This window comes from Haemorhous mexicanus, chromosome 5, assembly GCF_027477595.1.
Source record: "Haemorhous mexicanus isolate bHaeMex1 chromosome 5, bHaeMex1.pri, whole genome shotgun sequence".
NCBI lineage: Eukaryota > Metazoa > Chordata > Aves > Passeriformes > Fringillidae > Haemorhous > Haemorhous mexicanus.
The window spans coordinates 22,330,846-22,353,984 of NC_082345.1; the positions used below are offsets into that span (position 1 = coordinate 22,330,846).

Here is a 23,139-nt window from a genome sequence, read left to right on the forward strand (position 1 = left end):
GGCTGCCTTTCTCACATAAGGTTGAGCCAGATGATATTTCAAGGTTCCTTCCACTCTAGGCTGTTTCACGTTCTATGAATTTTTACTTCAATGAACACAAAACTAAAACGATTTGTTATATCCACACTGCAGAATGCAATAACATGAAACCCTCCTATTATAGTACTCAAGCTGTCTACTTGCATATCAAGCACATGCTTTTTCTTTCCCCGCTTCAGATGCTTTACACAGCAATGGGTTAGTCTGAGAAGACTCAGAAGTAATGCAGATCTTGTCCCTACATCAGAAGGAGAAAGGCCTTGTTTATTGTAGTTGAATTAATTTGTTTATCTGATGCTTAGGGCTTTGCCTGGTTGCAGAACAAGTATTTATGGTGACCAGAAGACAATGTTTGCCAAATTCTTTTGGTGATTATGGAGTGGTTAGCACAGAGATCTAATACTGAGATCTGAAAGATGTCCTGCCTCGCTGCTAGTTAAAGACAGTAAATGGCTGAAGCTAACATGAAAGGTCTTTTAAGCAAAAACGTCAGAAACAAATCAGGAAATGCATGTTCCCAGTCAGGAGAAACAGGGATAAAAGATGAACTACCAAAAGGCTGAGTGAGAGCTTGCAAAGAAAATTAAAATAGCAGTAGATCTTTCTTCAGATGAACTACAAGAAAAGTACCAAAGTACGGGATTTATCTAAACTAGGAGAGGTTTAAAATTATTAAAACCAATCTAAATAGGACTCTAAATCTGTCCTTCCATTGAGAATAATAAATTAGAGATTTCTGACGAAGGAGAATAAGATACAGAAAGAGAAGCAGATGTAAAATTAAGGATCAATGTACTACATCTGGAAGGGGATCAGATAATTTCAATGACTGAATTATGAAAAAGCTGTTATGTAAAACCTCTTCTTAATAGAGCTACACAGCAGGGATAGTGCCATATGACTGGAAAATATGAAAGTTTCTGCTAAAAATGAGGCCATAAAGGCAATCTGGGTAATTACAATCAGGCTAACAACTGCAATAACTGATTTATTCACAACAGTATTAAGAGAAAAAAATAGTAAAATGTTCTGCCACTATCTGCTTTTCTTATAGCACTACAAAAAGAAATAAAAGACAAAAGTACATAGGGCTGGTTTTAGTTTTTTAGCAATACAACTACAAACCACTTTGGCACAACTCTCTAGATTTTAAATATTTCCTAGGATGTATGAAGTTTTCTTTTGTGACTGGTAATTATTTGCTTCAACAAATTCAGACACAGAAATATGACAGATGATCTGGACTTTTTTTCCCTAGTTAATAATACAGGGAACTGAATGAGATAAAAGAATTAAGGAAGATAGAAATAAATTCACTTGAAATGGTGATTAAAAAATCTGTCTGGACAACAGACATTGACAAGTCTATGAAAGAAGGTGTAAGATTGGTTGTCAATCCTTTGATGGAAAGCTATTAATGACAAACCTTTTAACTTTGATAACCATCATTTAGAGAAAGTATTCCCCAAGCCCTATTGCTCATGTAGATAGCAAGAAATTACTGACACATATCAAAAATTATTCTAAAACAAACTGGCCAGCCATGGAACACAGGAAAAGGAGGTGATAGCTGCTCTGCAAAGGAAGCTGACAAGCTAAGCAGAACAGCCAGTGTGGAGTGTGATTTCAAGAGGTGTAACTAATAACAGCTGAGTTGAACAATCTATTTTAGCCAAATGAAAATGAAATATTTGTATGTTTATCAAAATTCTTTTAAATTTTACTTACCTGAGCCTCAATAACCTAATATTAGTGATATAATTTGAACTCACAGAAGACAGCCAGGTATAGTGAAGTGTAAATGCTTTGAAAATCCATATATCTTTCTCAGTCTCAGCCAGCCAACAATGTATGGTGGTGACAACAGCAGTGACACTGTATTTTAGCTCTGCCCATTCACTACCAAACCTTCAAACTGTTTTTGAACTTTTGGGCCAATTTCAACCACATCTGACACAAGGACAGACATGCTAACTACTTCCAAGCATGGTTAAACAATATACCAAAACCACAACAGCGACTAGATGAATAAAAGAAAAGATCCAAAGCCATGTCCTCAGTGAGACAAAAACAGTAATATGAGTTATATAGTTCAGGGCATAAGCATAAGCAGGCCATGTTAGCAGTCAGCTTGGAGAGAGGCATGATGCCTCTTGCTCAGCCAGCAGCTCAGTGAGCCAGAAGAGGAATGGCAATGTTGTGGAAAGCAGAGGGAAAATGGAGAGGATGTTGTGAGCAATGGGTATAGCAGGAACATGAGACAATAGGGAGCACCACAGATTGAAAAGACTGTCTAAGAACCACAGGATACAAATGAGAACAGAGTCAGGTCTCACTATTCTGCTAGTCACCAAATGACTCGTATAAGGCTGAATGAATCACTTCATATGTACAGAGATACTCTGTTTGGTAACAGCAGCTACTGTGCATGTGCAATAACCATCTCAGCTACACCAGATTAATCAGATCTCTGCAAGAAACAAAAAACAGATAAAACTGTGTAGGTTGGCAAGGTGTCGATATGCAAAACTGATAACTTCTCAGCATCTTCTAAATGTATAAAATGGTCACATGCTCAGTAGCTGCTCATATTATTAAAAGCTCTGTGGATGTATATGAGGACTGTTTACATGAACATTTGATTAATCCATACATTTTTCTCCTGGAAAATACTATTGCAGCCATCGTAGCAAATACTAAATTTGAGAAGACTTATTTCTTTGGTTTCCTTTCATTTTTGCAAGAACTACAACATAGGGAAAAATTATTTATTTTTAAAGTAAAATCCAGCAATTATTACTTCATTCCTCTCAAAAGAGTAAATGTGTTTTACTTCAATACGAGAATGCTGCTTTGTCAATAAGCAAAGACATGTTGTCTGCTAAAATGCAAAGGATGTCACGCTGACTTAAAACTTCAAAAGAAAATTTAAAACATCATCATTTTATCAAGGCAGTTAAGGGCTAACCAAGAATATTTCTTGTAAAAATTGTTATCACAGGTCTTTTGCCTAACAAGCACAGGAAACCATATTGAAAGTAGAGCCAAAACCATACCATGTATTTGCAAACAGGCCTATGGGCACAATTCTATTAATCATCATCTGGTAAAAGGAAATTTTTCTAACAGAATTAGTCATGCTATTCAGAAAACCCCATTAAAGCACTTTGCATCAATGACTCTTAATACTTCAAAGCAAATCTGTGTCTCATAACTCAGTGCAGGTAAAAAACCGAGAAGTTAAGGGAAGCTGGATCTTGCTGATCTCAGTCTGAGATCATCCCCTCCTCTGGGTAATGCACTGGGCTGGTTTTTCCCTCAGATCTTACACTGCACTTTTTGATAAATAGAGTAAGGTTTCTCAGGGAATACTGGGAGGAGCAGTTGATAAACCAGAGGGTTGTGCAGCCATTGAGAGAGAACTGGATAGGCTGGAGAGCTGGGTCAAGAGAAATCTCCTGAAATTCAACAAAAGGAAGTGCAAAGTCCTCCATCTGAGTAGGAACAACCCCATGCATGATGTTTTTATTAACCAGTAAAAAATAGTGATTTAAGTACTTGTTTAGTACAAGGGGACAACTGTACAACAGGCAACATAAAATGTTCAGAGCAGTATTCAACTACCTGTATATATGAACCCTAATGGTTCCCATTTAATTCTTCTTTTTTTGTTCATTTCCTTAAATACATATAATTGAAGAATTGTTCCTGTAGGAAACTGCCTCTAAAGTACTGAGAACACCAGATAAAGTGAACATACTCAGCTTTAATGACCACTGCTATGACTGTTAATGAAAATGTAAATAGTTGCGTGATGAGGCACACAAAAAATTGTGTAAGAACAGGCAAAGCAAACCTGATTTAAAGACTTTTAGAAATCCAGTTCTATGGAGAGTGATTAATCAGCCACAGAATAATGTATTGTTCCCAAGCAGCTATAATACAGGTTGTGCAATGGACCTAAAATCAATTAATATCTACATAAGGGGATAATTAGGCCAACATAATTCCCAAATTGACCTTTCTTGTGCATCAATCTAAGAGAGGGAAGGCTAAAAGATTCCTCCTTTTGCACACTCCTGAGCACAATCCGTAGTTCAAAATAGTCAGTTTTGCCAAAGAGGCTTTTTTGAAGTTCAACATTTGCATCACAAAAAGGAAATTAAAAGGATGAAAAAGAATCTCAGTTGCAATGGTGACCAAAAACTTTAAATTTTGGAATAATCATCTTATCTTTCAGAAAATGCAAGATGAATTTTTACCCTGACCTCTCTACCATTAACTTTAAAAAATCCTGTTTTACGCAAGTGAAATACTTAGATTAGAAACCTAACTAGCTACCTCTTTATATGTGTTTTTTTTCATTCATCTTCCATTTTATTTTGGAAGAATTTCTTTTAATACTTTCAAATGTTTGGGGGAAAACAGATGGAAAATATTAGCTTTCCCTAGATGGATTTTTTTTAAGAGAAAGCTTTATTATATATGCAACTATTACATTCCATGTTTGATTTGACTCATAAATAATTTCTTTCATATGACTAATAAAAAAATGTCAATAAAAATGAAAATGTTCTGGATATAATTATGTTGTGAAAACAACACAATGATTACTGAAATCTAAAAAATTTACAAGTAAGACTTAAAAGAAAGGTCACCCACTGAAAGTATATATGCAGATTTACATGCACAAGTTAGCAACTAAAAGGTAGTAAATCTATCACCCAATAATGCATCAAAAGAAAATAATAAAAATAAAATCCCTCCTCCTTATTCATGCCAAAATAAAGATTAAATGATACAGTTTTCGTACAGTAGAGGTGCCTTCTGAGATTAACACATTCTTTCCAACTCAGGGCGCAGAAAAATTCCTTTGCTACCCAGCCAAATTGCTCTACTCCCATCCAGGTACACTAATGTTTTCCCTTGTGATTTACAGAGGCAAACTTCAGATGTTCAACTCTCTGAGACAATGGTTATATTCTAATCAAAGCACCAGTCAGTTGTGAGAAAAATCAAAATACAATTATACTAAAAGAAATATAAATAAATAGCTATTAAAAGCTGGCTTTTTTTGAGGAGGAAGAATGGTTTCTTGGACTTTTTTTTTTTCCCATATTCTCTAAAACATTTTACAGTAAAAGCTCTCTGAAAAACCTGAAAGTCTGTCATTCAATTTACCCTACTAACAGATAAAAAAGGGATGTTATGGGGAATGTATTGTATAAGCTTAATTTTCATCTCCCAGACAACTGGCATTCACTAAGTTTTGTATTAAATTTTCCCATATGTGTTTCTCATATTCCTTGATAGCTATGTATTCCCTCCAGATAGCAAATAATTTTAAAGTATGGACAGACAAAGAGTAAGAAATATTAGAACAGGTTTGTGTTACCTTTTAAAGAGTATTGCTTCAAACCACCTGCAAAGGAAAGTTTTTTGATACGAAGTATTTCCAAATTTCAGGTGTTTTAAGAATTAATTTGCAGAACTGTCACTCTTTAAGGTCCATAAAAATGTCTACTGACATGTTGGTTATTACTCAGTAACTTCTGAAATGCAAATACTTAGAGGATATCTCACAATATTTTGTATAAACACACAAAATGGAGAGGAAAGTGGCTTTATGAAATGAGCTAAAGTGCTGGTAACTGCACTTTAGCTCATTTCTGCTGCATTTTCAGAAGCATGTAATAGTATCTTTTTTTTCTGCACAAAAGGAGCTCAGTTACTTTCAAATCGCAAATCCTGAGGCAAATTCAACATGCTGTGATGCCGTAAGAGGATTTGCAAATTTTAATTCATGAGAAAACACAACTCAAAATCAACTCTAGAACAAAGCATAGCCCCACTCGGGCTCAGTTATTCTATTCAGAATTTCAGTACATCAAAGAGACATCTAAATCTCAAATAGTCTGCAAGTTGTCTGAAACAACAAAAGCATTTGTTTCTTTTCAAAAAGCAGTGATGCAATTTAACCCAGCTAACCACAGAATTAAACATGTGTTTAACAGTGAGAAAATAGAAAAAACAGTTGTGAAATATGTCTGGCCACCAGCTGTAAACCTGACTATAAATGCCTTTCTGCTTAAAAACTATTTTAATATTTTGGGCAAATATTTGTAGTTTTTGTTAATAGGGGTGGGAAACTTTGATGTTGCTCAAATTCCAGACCAGTATTTCTTCAATCTTCTAAAATATTTATGGCTCCACAGTGTAAGACATGATTAAAGTCACTTGTCTCACATCTAAGAATAAGCAAACTATCTAGGCAGGACTTGAATAAAACCTACTTAATGGTGCACAGGAAACCTAACACCTGACTATTTTGCAGTCAATACTGTTCAGGTGTTCAAGATACAGCAAATGGCCCTGAAAAAATACTGACAGCTTGAAATTCTGGACAAATTTACATCCCAAAATTTTGGCCGAACAAATTTACAATGTCCTCAAATTTTGGCTGGACAAATTCCCAATAGGAAAGAATATTTCTTACAGGTTTCCCTGACGTTTTTTTTTTTTTTTTTCCCAGGTTTTCTGTGCCATAGGAGCAACAAATTTTAAGGTAAAAGAAAATAGAAGGAGGAAACCCTCAGTTTCTTTTGCTACTTATGCTTACAATGAGAATTCCAAGGCCAAGAAATGTAGAGAAAACTTTCTGCAACAGTAATATTTTAAAAGCCATCTATTAAGTGACCTAACACACCTTTCATGTCAGTAAATGAGTGTCAACAGATGTGCTTTTTTTAACTGAAGAACTTCCTTACCCCCAGTTTACGACTCTGTTCTGACCAGCAATATCAAAATGTGTCAGTAGAATTATGAAACCCAGGAGAGGCTGATCTAACAACAACCCCAAAAAAATTACCTACCTACAGTTTCCTTTTCCAGGAGGTGTACCATAAACCCCTGCATCCTCTACACAGAACATATTTTCTCTGTATTTTCCAATAGAAATGCCTCAGCCTTTAGGATTCTGAGTCAAGAATGCCTCTTGCTATCCCAGCCTCCTGGAAAGACTCTTTCCCTCCCTGCCTGCTCAAGCAGCCTCAGCTTTCCCTCTCTTACACCTGCCTAACTCTTCAAAGACGTTTTGACCTGTCAGCTAAATCTCCAGGGCTCTAGCTTTTGGCTAGTTCTTTTCCCATAAAGACAGCTAAAAAGAATGTATGGGCATTGCCTTAATACTGGTTTGGGTACACCTGCCTAAAACCAAAAAAGAATAATCCTCTTCTCTTAGGAAGCAAATCCAGGGGGTTAACCGAAAAAGGACTACTATTAGAAAAGTTACAGGTGTAAAGCAGAAAAAAAGCTGGACATCAACACATCTGTCTTGCCTTTTAGGTATCTGGAAATCAAAATGGAAACACACAAAAATTCGATGCAAGTATTTCCAATTTTGAATTAATAGAAAGGCAAGGAACAGATAAGGAAACATAACGGCTGTAGTGTAAAATTTAATTTACTGTTAGCAAGGAACTCAAGTTGCAACCTAGAAATGTTTCACATTAAAAGTAAGAAGAAAGGAAATAGAGGGCCTTAATGAGAAAGAAGAGGAAGCAACATGCTCTACTGAAGATTTAAATAGTCAGTTTCTTTTGTCTACTGCCTTCATAAAAATGGTGATACCTGATCACAAGTAAATAAATACTAGAGCCTGAGAGTTAAATTTACTGCATCTAGAGAGCTAAATTAACAATCCATGAAGTATTAGTGATCATTTTTGCAACCTGATTACTTTGGAGGTTAGAGAATATGTGAGGGCTGTAGTGGAGAAAACAGAAAATGTATCTTTAAAGTGGGTCAAAAAGGATGATGCAGAGAATCTGTATATCAGTGAAATTTATATTCCTGCATAAGAATTAGAGCGAATTATTAAAAACACAATTTATAAGCATCCAGAAGACATGAAAGCTGTAAAACAAGGGCTAACATGAATTTGCCAAGAACATGCTTCTGTCAAAGCCTCTAATTGAACAGCTTGTTTAATGTTTGTAGCAATAGATCTACTAACTCTCAACCACAGTAAAGCTTATAAAATGTTTAGGTGCTGTCCTGTGTTACATTTCCATCAACAATGTCTGGAAAATTAATTATATCAAGGCAATGTGGTCCAAAACTAAAATCCAGTGACCATATTAACATCTTATTATCAAGATGGAAAAGAAGTGGCCATAATTAATTTAATTTATAGCTTCGGAAACAGAGTAGAACAAATTCATATGAAACTTGCAAGGGCAAACTTAAGTTAAAACAGAATCATCTTGTTAACTAGAGAAATGGTTTTAATAACAATACATAAAAGTGCAAATTACTGTAAGAAATCAAATGGAAAAATACAAAAAGGAGAAAGAACAGCTAGACAGCAATACAGTGGGAACAGAGCTCTGGTGATTATAGTTGTTGCAAACTAAATAGGTATCAACCCTGTGGTACTGTACTAGGAAAGAAAAGCATTTTCAAACTGCACCAGCCTAACAAGATATCAACTATTTTTCTGAAATTTGGCTTGCTCTTATTCTTAGGAGGTAGAACACTTAACAATGATATTTTCATAAATTCATTCTTTACACATCTGAAAAGTGCATACCAATCATCAGAAACAGCACACATTTACCTTGAGAAATGTATTTACTTGCCTGTCGTATGCTTTTTAGTTCTTAAGGTCTACAGTAAATTATTGTTTGAAAATTTGTCCTTGGATGTTCAGAAAAAACCCCTTTGAAATAAAAAATTATCTACATTTTCGCAGCCACAACTGCTTCAATATAGTATTTGATAATTTAATATTTTAATATACTCCTTCAATATTTATACTTTCAGTTTCTTAATGCATACTTGAGGTTTCTACTTCTCACATTCTCTATTATGTTTTAGTGGTTGTAGTGAAAACAGGAAGCACTTCTCAGGTGTTCAAATAAACAGCTGTTGACATCAAAATCAAAACTTGAAATTAATATTCCAGATATTAATTAACACAAGAGAAATTTAATGTAATAGACAATTCTCAAAACAAGGTATATCAATTGATACATAGTAGCAATTAATCCTGTCAGAGTCTTACCATTAATTACTGGGGTATAAACAACAATTCCAACCAAGTTAGGATCAGATACTGTTGTGTCCAGAATAAGGCCACCAATACTGAAAAGAAAGTACAATATTTAGAATAAGGCAAGCAAGATCATTATATATAAGATCATTACCTCATTGTGAGCTACAGAGTAACATCATTATAGCTATTCACTTATTAAAATTGGCTCTTGTATAACAAAGACCACAGAGTATTAGCCAATTCCTCTACTTTTAAGACTCATAACTTTCATTGGATTAAATAATCTCTCAGATCAGTGCTAACATTCCAAAGCCTAAATTCTAGAGGCTCTTAATTGTGTCTCTCGCGTACAATCAAGTAAGATACACAGAGATAGAGGAGGACTATCAAGATGCTTAAATGCAGCAAGACAAAGAAACCTACCTGCTTATAATCATGGCAGTTATAACAGGCTCCCATCCTGAGTGGAGGACAGTTCTGGTAGCTGGGTGTTTGGCAGCTATGACAATGCCCATTGGAGTCAGAGCCAAAAAAAAGGCACCAACCAAAGGAGATACATAGTAATACGTCTCTAAAATAATAATAAAGAGAAAAAAACCTCTTTTACTCTCCAAACATTCCTACATGTTTTTCTTAATTTATAATTCTAAAATAAATTATGAGCTATGCAATACAATTGTGAAATTTTAATAGTCTTCATTACCATTACACCTGAAGTTTCAACAACCTCACTAAGCAAAATGGTTAATATCTGCCATCTGTGATCATTGTCTCTCATCTTCTCAAGGACAGAACCATCAGTACAAAGAAGGAATTTTGAAAAGGATTTTTGTATGATGCTTTATGATAAAAAATACAGTAAGGATGTAGAATACAAAACATTATTTTGTAACTGAAGAAAATTTTTTAAAAGAAACTGGATATAAGGAAAATGCATTTTGTTTATATCCAAATTCTTAGCATCTGTAGACTCCCTTCTTCCCAAAGCAGGTAAATTTTCAGAAATAGCACATCTAAAAAGATTCAAGTACAATGTGCAAAATTGAGACATTTATATCAGTAGCTCAGTTAAACATAGCCAGTCTGAGTCTGAGAATTAACAGGCAATTCTGCTGCCTGCCCCTACCCATGACAATTCCACCCTATTTCATAGGAATACAACTGCAAACACTGGTGAGTACCATCATAAAGCTGAGACTGTAAAGTGAACAGCTGCTTCCACAGAAAGAACACTACTTTTTTCTGATTACTTGGTTTTATAATCCCACCCTCACAGAAGCTATTACAGTGATCCAAGACTTCCTAATTCAACAGTGAGGTAAATAATGGAAAATTTATCCTAATGGCAAATATATAAACTGTACAAATATTCCATTTTTGAATATTTGCTTTATGAGAAGTGTGGTCATGTACCTAATACTAAAACAGAATTTGACAAAACCTTCAAATTTTAGACAAGTCTTAGAGCAAAATATATTTTAAATTAACAGGTTGAAATAATTAATATAGATCACACAAACACTACCAAAGAGGAATAGTTGGAATATAGAACATATCCTCACCCATGCATTATTACAATAGCTGCAAATCCAAGAAATTACTACTTTGATGTTACCTTAGTAGATCTCCTGAAAGAATTTCTGTAGAATTTTTAGAAGTTACTACCCTTCTGCATTAACAGCCTCTGCAGCAGAGCCAGAGGTTGTAAAGTAATTTACATAACATAGTAAGTTATGTTTCCCTGGGCAAACTAAAAGTAGAAAGCTATTAGAGTGAAAACAAGACAAAGCCCAATAGAGAAGTAATTTTTTCCTGTCCTTATCTAGTTATTCTACAGTGTATTATCTCCCTCTTCCTTTGTGGGGCCCTTTTTTCCTCCTTTAACCTCTTTTTGTAACCTAAGAGGTGGACCATGAGAATACTCAGCTCCAGTCTAACTCTTGGGAACAGTGAGGGACTTTTTCTTTTTTCAAATCTATGGCAGACTCTACTGGTAAAACATCTTCCTACAAAAATCGAAAAATATTAACCTTGAGATGCAACTTTAAAGAAAAGGATAGACATCTTCCTCTTCATATCTAATTCACAGAAGAACCAAACGCATTTTACAATAGCAGAAGAATGGGAAGAGAAAATAAATCAATTCTCTTTTAGAGCTCGTTTCACTCTATTTTTCTTAGATTTATAGCAGGCAGCATACATGGGAAAAGACATCTTGCTCAAATAACGCTGCCTCTATTAGAAATTAGAGGTAAACTGGAAATGTACTGCTTCAAAGCAACTGAAAAGGACCTGAAAACAATAATGTGAATCACACAATTTGTCTTCTCAACCTGGATCAAATACATACAAGAGCTAAATGCATATTCTGTGAGAAAAGTGGAAAGCTTTAAAGAAGTTTCCAAATCATTGCTGACAAATAATAGGCAACACAGACCTCTACATTTAATTTACTGAGTGTTCCTATTCCAGAGCACTTCTTGAGCTCTGTTGGAGGGAACGTGCCAGGTCCCAGCGACAGTCCTGGGGAGCCCTCTAGTGCTTTCTCCCAGCTATTTGACAAGAATTCACAGCTCTTTTTTGGGAGCTGTTAAGAATTGCTAACTTTTCACTATTTAAATCCCCATGTTTGATAACTTTGTCATTATTTTTAAAACACTTAGATGAACATTTAAAAAATTATATATGATGGTGGCCAAACAGGGTGTTTCATTTGGCCCTGGCCTGGGTAAAATTGCTTTCTCCTGTCTCTTCAGGGTATGCCGTAAAGTATTGTATCAACCCAAAGTCTGTACACCTCTGTTACAGCAAACATAAAGCTTGTACACAAAGAATTTCCATCCTTCCAGTCTTGTCTGAAAACAACTCATGCCTTGCAGAAAGCAGCCAGAAACTTATTTTGTTTCAGACCATTTCATTAGGCTAATAAATCACAGGGGAAAATGCTTAATTCTGAACACAGTCCAGAAGTGAATTCCACCAGTTTCATTACTACCCTATAAACTGAAGATTTCTTTTTAACATTCCCATTGTGCTTCTTATTTTAGCATTGAGAAAGCACAGAAACAATAGAAAGAACATAAGAATATCTGTGCTGCATGAGGCACAGTTCTCATCTAGTCTAGTATCCTTTGTCAGACTATGGTCAACAGTTCAATTATGGGGAGAAGAAAAAAAAAAATGACAGGTTTAGAGTGATGGTTCTTTCAGCATGTTCTGCCAGCTTCTGCTGTAGTTTGCATCAGGGATTGCATCTCTCAAGTCTCTACATGTGTCTGGTCAATGCTCCTCAAAGGATTCCTCTCTGACTGGTTTATCCAAAGTTTTCTAAAATCACTCTGGTCCCCTTGATAGATCACAACAGTAAGTTTCACATCCCACTCATGTATTGAGTAAAAAAAATTCTTTAACTTTTTTTAACCTGTTGTCTAATTATTCTCTGACTGCCTCTTGCCTGCCATTCACAACTTGATCTACCTCCCCTGAGCTGAGGGTGATCTAATACTTTTTTTCCTTGTTACTGTTTCATAGTTCAGACACATGCATCTTGGAGACTACCTATTTCCAAGGGCTTCATGGCATGTCCTTGCTTTAGAAAGACTTTCTTGTTTCCAAAACCAAAGAATACAAAGACATTGAAAAAAATACAAAGAGCAGAATAAGTTGTGTTAGTGGTAACTAGTTAATTACACACTTCACCACAAGAGAAGTATTTCCAGAAGAAATTATAGACAGAAAATTGGGAGTAACTCTTGGAAGCATACTGATTCTTACCCCTAACGTGTAGGATCTGCTTTCCAGCTGCAGTGGGAGAGCAAAATAAGTGGTCATGACAGCTATTAAAGCAGCAAAGGATCAGTTCAAACTGTACCCACTTCTTTTTTTATTCCTCTGAGATACATTAGAACACCTGTATCTAGAAATGTAAATTTCTGGAAATGTCTCAAAGGAAGAAAAAAGTCCAAGTTTCTTTATCCATCTCTTTTGAGGGACTGAGTGCTTTTTGTTTAGCTTGACAGATTGACAGGAATAGCACATTATTGGACTTCTCATCAGAAGAAAAGAAAGAAGAGATGCTAAAAAATATCTTCATCAATTTTCACTGTGAATTTACAAACATCTTTAAAGAAGCATTTAAAAGAAGTATTTGAGAAATACAGTTTTTAGAATATAAGACAAAGGATTTTTTCATAACTATATAGTTATGAAACAAAAAATACTATTTAAGTTTTAACAAAAATACAGAAAATATGTAAAAATACTTCATTTGCTCACTGATACATTTAAGTTGCCATCATGACAACACTTTGTAAACATGAAAAACCAAACACTGAAAAAATACCTGCAATTCACACCATGGTAGCTTGTGTCTTATTTGATACTTTTTCTGGCTGATGTTGTAATACAGAAAATTGTTGTTAAGTATGAAAAAGTTCGGACAATGAGCTGTAAAGACTGTATGTGATGATATAAGCATCTCTGGTAAGTTACGGACAACATAATATTTTATCTGTGGTATATTATACTATAATTGCCTACAATTATGTCTTTTAAAAGACAATAAACTTTAAATAGTTTCTATGGAATAAGTTAGTTGAAGCAATGATTTCATTTTGAATAAGGCTCTTAACATTCTTTTCCCACGGTAAGAAAATGTTTTCACATTATTTGTTTCTTCATTATTATGGTTTGTATTTCACATGCAGGTTGCTGTGATATTGTCAAAGTCTTTCAACTATTTCTAGGTTCTGCCAAAGTTCAGGTTAGTGACTTCTATTTATTTAAAAAAGGGGAAAAAAATCATGGCATTCTAAGATTTACCATTTAATGGTATAAATGTTGACAAAAAAGTAAGTTAGACTAAAAGGTTTGCTGAACCTTTCCCCTCCCAGTCTTCTCCTCACCCTCTTAACCCAACAAAGGTTCCTAGGGAGTCATACACATTTAAAAGCACACTTACCAAGGCAAGTGTACAGACCCTGACTCATCCATGCTAATATGGCAAGGGTGATGAGATCTCCAAAACTTGCTGCAATAGGAGTTGCAACGTTGTCAGGATTAATACCAGTCTTCTTGGATCCAACAATAACTCCAACCATTATTACTCCTAAATTCAACAAAGAAGACAGTACAGTTACTGCATCCACTGTTGCAATTCCACAGAAAATCCCAAGATTATGACAATTTCAAACTTACTAAATAAGAAGTCAGTGCTTTTTTTCCCAGGATTACTGGTTTTCCCACCTGATTGACGACTGTGTTTTTAAGTTCTAGCCATTTTAAAAAATGGATGTATACATTTTAAAAAAACACAGTAAGCACACACAAAAAAACCCAAGAACCATCTGTACAATAAACTATTTTGCTTATGACTAGAATTAGCACTATTGTAGGCAACTATTTCCTGAAGAAAAAAATATGAAGTGTATCCTTTTCCAATCCTGGTAACTTCACCAGACTGAAATTTTAATCAACCAAGGCTGAAAACAACATAAGATTAAATACTTTGACATCTAATATTGCACAAGGCCATCATGGAGTTAGCATCAAACACCAAGAAGCTACATAATAAATTAAACCCAAGACAACATATAAAAAATATTACTTGCTGCACACTTGAAAAAATTAATTAGAGGTGTTAATTTGTATTTTTTTCCTATAAACATCAACACTAACTTCTGAAGATTAATCTCCTTACAAAATATAATTGGCTACAAAAAAAATTAAAAGCGCATTGTTACAAACAAGTCTTTGGCACAACCTGAGTAATTTCCTGTCACAGACATATTTTATGAAAAATCCTTTTGCTAGGATCTTTTCTCCTGAGAAGCTGAGAAGCCTCAGAAATGAAATGTAAACAATAATTATCTGCTGCTGTGGAATGCAACAGGTGCATCTTTGATTGGTCTAGCGTGATTGTTTTTAATGGCCAATCACAGTCCAGCTGTCTCAGACTGTGTGGTCAGTCACAAGATTTTATTATCATTCCATTCCATTCCTTCCTTAGCTAAGCCTTCTGATGAAATCCTTTCTTCTATTCTTTAGTATGGTTTTATTATATCATTTTCTTTTAATTAAATATAGATCATAAAATAATAAATCATCCTTCTAAAACATGGAGTCAAGATTCTCATCTCTTCCCTCGTCCTGGGACCCTGGGACTTCCCTCTCATCATATATTATACATAAGAACTTCAACTGTATATGCTATCCCTTATGTTATATTATGCATGGTATGCTACATTAGGAGTTCACTTTCAGAGATAGTAAAGAGTTTAAGGAGTCATAAGGAATTGTAGCCTAAGGAGTTACAGACACCAGGAAATTCTCTAAAGAGAGAACTGGCATTGATCCATGACAATATTTCAAAAGCGCCTATTTCACATGTAGGAGGACAAAGCTTAGAAAGTAATTTCGTGTACTGACCCATCACCAGGACAAAAAACTAAGTTTCTCTTCATGTCCAAATCATACATGAGAAGTGTAAAACATGCACTCATGTTCCACAGTTCTCTTGCTGCCCTTAATTCTGCAATTGATCAAACTCAGTGGCTTTCTAGTCTCTAAAAACATGTGTGCTCTTAATTCCGTGCAAAACTTTAACTATTTTGTAATTTTCACATATGTAAGCATAGCAAAGCAGTAAAACAAGGAAGTTACCCATTTTACTTGACTTACTATTCTTAAGACTATTGACCACGTATTTTCGTTAAGAACATGTCACAAGTAGAGGTACTTTCCTCCTCCCCTTCATGTCCATTAAGTACAATGTTTTAGGTTAAATGTTTCCTGACAATTAGGAAGAGAATTAAATTCATCATGCCATATTGCTCCAGACAGACCCTGGCACTGTTTGTAGAGCTGGACTTGAACTTGGTCCAAACCCTTCAAATAATGAGCCAAATTGTTCACTTCAGCCACAAAGCAGAGCACAAACTAACACACAAGCAGCATGGGCAACCTGGAACTCTGAACTCAGTTAAGCTAACATCCAGGATCACTTCAGTGTAATTATAAACAAGTTTTACCTGCTTAGTAGTAAGAATATATTTTGTACATTAATGAATATAAAGGCAGGGGGAGAAGTTGTGCATCATAGTAGGTAAAGCCTCAAGACCATACTTTTTTGTTTAGGTATGCTCAGGAGGTCATGAAAATCAAAAACTTTTCAAAGATTGTGACAGGAGAGGAATGCAACATGCCCACCTATATGGAAATTGCAAACAGGTATCTTATCCTCAGGTGGTTTTCAGATGTATTGTACCTTATCGGATTGAAATTTTAAAGGAATACAACATAAGACACATTCTGCATCCACAGAAATAAATCCCACAAAGTAATACATGCACTTCCTTTACCTTGCAAAAGAGAAGCTATAAAGGCAGTTGCTACACTGCTAGAACACAAAAGGACTGAATGATCAAAGCGGTATTTGCCCTCTGGAATCCAGCCCAATATTACTGCTGCCACTGCTGCCAGAAAACCAACTACTGTTGCCTGAACCTGGAAAAGAAAGTGAATTCATAAATAATTGACAGACAGGAGGACCACAGAATCGTCTTCTGCTAGCCTTTCCTCCTATCTACATTAACATACCAGGTGTAACAGGAGCATGCTCATCTATTCTGTAGAGAGAATGACAAACTTGGATGATGAAGAAAAATCTTAGGCCAGTAGAAAAGTCTTTACCAGCATTTCAAAAACTCCAGAATAGCAAAAGCAAACTCAGGAAGAGGAGCTCAGAACTTACAAGAAGCCAATGCCTAAAGAAGCTTCTAAACCACTTAAAGTAGGGAAGCCACAACATAAATATTTCACCTGTGTTTTAGGAATGTTACATTATAACTTATGAATAGGAAATAGCTCTCAAGAAACATCTGCTCTGGAGAGAATGCACACCTTCCCTCAAATGACCCAGCTATCTAAAATATTATTATCCAAAAGTTCTATCCACACTTCTTTAAACATTGAATCCAATGCAAACACAGTACTAGAAACATTTGAAAGGTCAACATTTAAAAGGCTTTGCCAAATTTGAAACTTTTCTCCAAATACCCTCATATTCTTTCTCAGGAAAAAATATAAAGGAAATACCCTTGGTACAGTCACAAATAATACTTTAGTTCTTTTTCTAATAAATATAAGCTCAGATTGTTTTAGAGAAGAGCCAGTGTAGTAGAGCTACTCTCCCATTAACACTGTTCATCTCCATACTTAACAGTGTTTGTGATTTTACTTTTTCAATAACTTCACTCACTTCCAAGAATTAATCCAATAAACCCATTATATTTACCTGTTTTAAGGCCAAATTGCCAATTATTAGGTTCCATTTCTCAATGGGAGAATCCATTTTTCCAATATTTACCTACCAAAATCAGAAGCAAAATTCACACATTTGGGGTTAAAATGGTATTATTTGAAATACCCAGGAATAATTCAGCTAATAAAATAAGACAATTTGATTAAAAGTAAGATATATCTTTAAAAAGTCAAACATTGCTTTTGATTTTACATCATACTTACATTATCTTTCCAAAAGCAGCTAAATTTGATGGAGTTTTACATAGTAACTTATTTACCATTAGCTTGCTCTGCAAGATATAAGAGCCACTTTACATTCCTGGAATGTCCAAGCACCACCAGTGATTAGATCAGTGGCTGGAAGATCCCTTTAGGCTAAGCTTGTTTCTATGGTACTTAAATTCTGAAAATAAGAAATGCTAGAATCTAATACTGTTTAACATTCTAACTTTTCATTTATACAGTACAGCTAGAGATTTCTGATTCTGAAAATGATGTAAGTCCAGTATTAAGGTAGTAGCTGAAAGATAGCAAATAAATTATTCCAAGAAATTTAGAAGTACATACACACTCTTATACAATGTATTTCCTACTTATGCTTTTTTTCGAGTTAGACGACAAGATCTGACGAACAATAAAAAACCACTGCAGTATGACTGTGTTTAAAATAACTTCATTTTTGAGATAACAGAACATTTTTTACATGTTGAGCATAAATTTTAGTGGCTTTTCCTATGCAGTACCAATTTGTAAGATAACATATTTCTCAAAAAATAGAAAGACTTCATTCATATATTTTTGCTAATTGCTTTTCAGTAGATTTCAATTCAATTTCTTTTCCATTTTGTGATAGTAGTGAAACGAACAAAGTATTAAAAGAAATGCTAATTTAAAATGAGAAATATAATGAGGCACTTTATCTCAATCACACTATAAATATTTTATAATGTTCAAACTACAGTGAAAGCTCTGCAAATACATCCAGTAAGTTTAGATAGTACAGCTGTTGCTTCAGGAACTGCTGATAAGAATCTCCATTGCATCCTTTTTATATATATATATGCTAAATGAACAAAATGGCAGGCTGTGGAGAGTTTCGCTTCTTCTCTCCTCTAAAAAAGTTTTGGAAAAGTATCCCAAAAATCCCTGTTAAAAAAAGTAATCTTGCAAATGCTTAATCCTAAAGGTGAGCTCCTGCCAAATGCCACAGTTCTTCTTTCTCCTACTGTCACCTACACATTCACATTTTCTTTCTTGAACCAGTTCCATGAGTGAGTTTATGGCACCAAAAATTTGCTGATTTGATGGAAAACATTTTTTTCAGGGAGTGAAAAGGGGTTATCTCTTATCCATTACATCCCCTCATGTAACCTTGCACAAGTGCTCTCAGGGTTTGGAAGGGAGAAAGAGCAGGACCACTCCTTACAACTCCAAATTTCTATAAACTGAGATCAAGTTTAGTGTGATACTGTGAAATAGATGGACCTAAACAAAAGGTTTGTTAAGTCATACTGCTAATGCTTAACAATGAGAACACACAGTCTGAACAAGAGTCTGCACAAATTTACAGGAATGACTGAATAAGCAGTGTTTTGGTGTTGGTAGTGTGTCCTTTCTTTCGTGTTTTTTTTTTTTTTTTTTTTTTGCTATTGTTGCTCTTTAAAAATGAAAAAAGAATAGAGAGAAGAGACAGCAGTGTGAATTGAGACAATGAGAATGACCCAAAGAACAGAACAAAGCTGAAGAACTGAAGGACACAAAACACAATATAAATATTGTGCTTGAATGGGCAGTTGACCCAAGTGCACCTCCCACAGTCATGCCAGCACAGCAATGGGCAGAGGCAGAAGGGCTTACAGAGAGAGAACTCCAGAAGCAACTTTTTGCTCTTTGCTGTCTCTATTCTACATATGAAGTAACTTCTGAGATAAAAATGTTTTAAAAACAGTAGGCTGTAAGATTGCCAACGTATGGAATGTTTACACTAACACCAAAGGGAAGTGCAAGCTATGCCCTGAGACAGATGAAAAACAGTCTTGAGACAGATTTAGTGAAATAACCGATTCTAAAGTGGATGGGAAATTGTGAGTGATCAGTAAGATGCAGCTAAAGGAGAAATTGGGCAATAAGATGAGGGAAAGTGACCAGACAATGCTTGAAACTGATGTACTATGGAAAAGACACTTGCTTTTTTGCTGACCACATAATTAACAATGAAGTAAATATAATTAGTTTACAGCCCCAAGAGCCCAGACATGTCTGCAAATTCAGATGCAGTAATAAGCTAAGTGAGCGAGCAGGACATGAATTAACTCCAATGCTGAACTCATGTCAGAAATTTCCTCTTCAAAAGGTAAAGCTGGTCACAGGGGCACAATCAAGCTTTCACTTAAAGACAGGTGTCTGCTGGGGAGCCAGAAAGGGCAAATGTAGGCCAGAGAGGGGAAGATTAATCAGACAAGTGGATTCCAAATAACTGTTTAGATCTACTCTGAATTAATGTTCTCTTCCTATTTTTCTAGGATGAGGATGACAGGACCAAAGGTTAAGTAGCTAAAGAGAGTAGGGGTCAATGAAATCAATGGGAAGAATGCAAAAGTCAGAATTACCTTTTTCTGAGGGAACTGGCATGTAAATTGCAGGTCTAGCAGTAAGCCATCACCTGTAACAGGTTTCCACAGCTTTGGTTTGGGGTTTTATTTATTTGTTTGGTTTTTTTAAGCTTTTTTTTAACATAAAAACTTAAATATAATCTTGTTTGCATACCCTTGATAATGAATGATGTATACTGTTCTTATCTTGTACAGGACTGTTCTCTTAGTTTATCCACTGGACATGCAGCCTGTGTTGCGGAAACTCCAGTACTCTTCATCTGTATGCGAGAGGGGGATCAGCTCCTGTCTTCGTAACAGCTGGTGGACAATAGGGACCTAGGTCAGGAGTCACAGTGCAGAGAAAGGGTCTGTGTGACCCTTTTCCAAATGTCCCCTGAGAGCTGTGATGTTCACATATGTGATGGCACTGGTGAGGATGGGGAATTCAGTCACTGATAGAACCAGAAAACTTCTGGATTTGCTATCTGGCAGAAGTCATAAGCTCAACTGAGACAAAGAATCAAAGATTACATTAACCTCAGCAGAAGTAGTGAAGTGTATTCTGACCTTCTTTATTTTAAGCCTTCAGTAAGGCACTGGTATAGTTTGGACTTGGCGTATTTTTCACTATGCAATACAAGCATTTTTAATCCTCAGGCCACAAACTGTACCAGTCAGAAAAAAATTAAGCAACATTTCAACAAAAACCAAAAGGTAAAGTAATAGGCAAAAGCATTCATGCCTGACAGTAAAGGTAGTAATAATACTGTTAAGAAACAGAATTATCAAAAAACAAGAACAATAGAATCAAACAGAAAACAAGATTGAATGACTAAGGGTGATGTTGATAAAGATACAATAGAACATGTCAATCCTTAAGAATGAAAGTAATCAATTTCGGTAATGGGCATGAACAAGCAAACCTTCACAGGACTGCCAAGGCTATGTCCATCACAGTGAGCATTCAGGCAACAACTCAAGAGAATGTGGCAATGGCATTTATTAATGACAGAACACCAGGAGACCTTGTCAATACAAAGCATTGTAATACAATACAAAAACTGAATGTCCTTGAGGGTTAAAGTAGCAAAAACTGCTGATAAAATTCAAAAGTAGAAATGCAAGGTCATGCACTTGTGGACTAATAATATTTCTGCCAGAAGATGGGAATGACAGCTGGAAATGAACAAAAGCTTAAATAATAGGGCACAGCCATTGACCATAAAGTGACTGAGAGATTTAAACCTAACCCTTTTAGGCAAGAAAGCACATAACACCCTAGAAAGTTTCAAGAGGAATATTCTACAAAGACATAGTAAAATATAATCTAGAGTTATGTACATCTTTGACCAGACATGTACTAGAAAAATTCATTCAAGTAGGAAGAGACAGAAAGTGGGGGCCTTGCTGGAGAACAGAAGCACTGCATTAGGCAGTCTTGGAGAGATACTCAGTGCAGCTATCAAAAATAGCCTAGCCACATTATTAGACTGATCTAATCACTAGTTATTCACACACACACAAAGGATATACAGGAAAGCAATCTAGCTTACTTAGACTAGAAAAATGAAGAGATATAACATCCCCTGAAATGTAAAAAAACAGCTATAAAAAATACCTGAGAAAGAACACACAGGAAAAAAAAAAACTAATTATGCTAGGTTTTTTGTGTGTGCCAACACACACAAAAAATAAGCAGACACAAAAAAACCCAAAACAACCTCGCCACAACAAAAATAAATAAATTTGTTTAGCCAGAAAGTTTTTAAAAAAAAAGTCTTGCAGTTTGATCAACAGAGGTCTGGAATAGCAATGTTACCTATGCTTTATCAAAATAAAGCAATACTAATGCTTTAAAGACTAATGGTCTTTAAAAAAATGTTTTAAAGACTAATGGCCTTTAAAAAAATGTGCTTAAAACACAAACTTTTTTTAGTCTATTCAAAATCTCTCAAGGTCAAAGAGATCTCTCAATACACCTATAAATCTCAAAAATCTATTTTATCTGTTCTGAATGATGAGCTGGAAGAGACTTTAGAAGTGAAGTTTTGATGTGTGGAAACAAGGGTCACCTTTTTAAATTTGCCAACTTAATAACAGATTTAAACTGCCCCAAAATAGCCAGATGAATTCATAAACATAAAACACTCATGTCTCAAAGATTTGTTTCATTTTTGAAATGTTTTAAACATGTAGGTGAAGAGGAAGAGAAAGTTACTTACAGCAGTTGACAGCCGGGATGCCAAGGTCATTTCCAAATTTCCTTTGAGACCAAGAAGCGCAGGAACCAAGATAAAGACTTCAGTAACATTCTTGAACACATCCCAGTGCTATACAAAGGATACAGTGGGAAACATTTAATGGAAAGATTATCTTTAGACCATCCACAAACTATTAAAAAAATTCTGTAAATCATAACTTAACCCTCTAAAATAATTTCATATTTTTGTATTAGACCTAAAAGTCCGAAGTCATAACTGTTACCTATTTAGATAAAACAGATTTATGACTGCATACTACTACTTCAAAGATGAGAAGACTATAAGCAAGAGATACAAAACTTGGCCTTAAAACAAATGCAGTTAAAAAAAATATGTCACCAATTTGAAGTACTTGTTTTTCATGATTTAAAATAGTCCCAGATACTATGACTGCTCTTGAATTCTGCTCTTAATTTTCAATATTTTCATCTTTTTCTTTCATGCTGTGCAGAAACCTCACATAAAACCAGCAAGGAATTAACTGTCATATGAACAGAGCCTGTAAGTAAAAAAAGCTTGTCTTTATTCTTTTACCTCTAAGTGGTACATTTACAAGAGCATAGCTTTCCAAAACACAGATTTTTTAAAGAAAATTATTTTCATTTTTTGTGCAACAAGTTCTCAGCACTGAAGTGCTATGCTACTTGGTATGTCTTGTCTACCCTTGTATTCAATTTGTCATCATTTACCAACTCTAACTAAACTAACAAAACTGTGAATTGTCTTTTTATTCAGGGATTTGCAATAATTTAAATTATTATTTTAATGAAAATAAAAGGATTCAATTAAAACACCTGTACAAAGAATAAATTTGTAAGATGTACATGAACAATGCACCAGACTGGTATCAAACAGCCCAAGGAAGCAGTAAAATTTGTATGTGAAATTT

At 35.0% G+C, this 23,139-nt stretch overlaps 1 protein-coding gene across 5 annotated transcripts in view; it reads right to left on the minus strand.

The window, feature by feature from the left end:
• Positions 1-23,139, minus strand: part of SLC41A2 (solute carrier family 41 member 2) — an 81,229-nt gene that overhangs the window by 50,691 nt on the left and 7,399 nt on the right. For 4 of the 5 annotated variants that reach the window (XM_059846218.1, XM_059846214.1, XM_059846219.1 and 1 more), the window contains exons 3-8: positions 22,212-22,319; positions 17,388-17,459; positions 16,453-16,597; positions 14,055-14,201; positions 9,518-9,665; positions 9,104-9,183 (exon numbers count right to left, since the gene is read on the minus strand). In XM_059846218.1, the coding sequence (XP_059702201.1) occupies positions 9,104-9,183; positions 9,518-9,665; positions 14,055-14,201; positions 16,453-16,597; positions 17,388-17,459; positions 22,212-22,319 (700 nt within the window). The remainder of the gene's footprint in view (positions 1-9,103; positions 9,184-9,517; positions 9,666-14,054; positions 14,202-16,452; positions 16,598-17,387; positions 17,460-22,211; positions 22,320-23,139) is intronic. The other variant, XM_059846216.1, reaches the window with a different exon arrangement.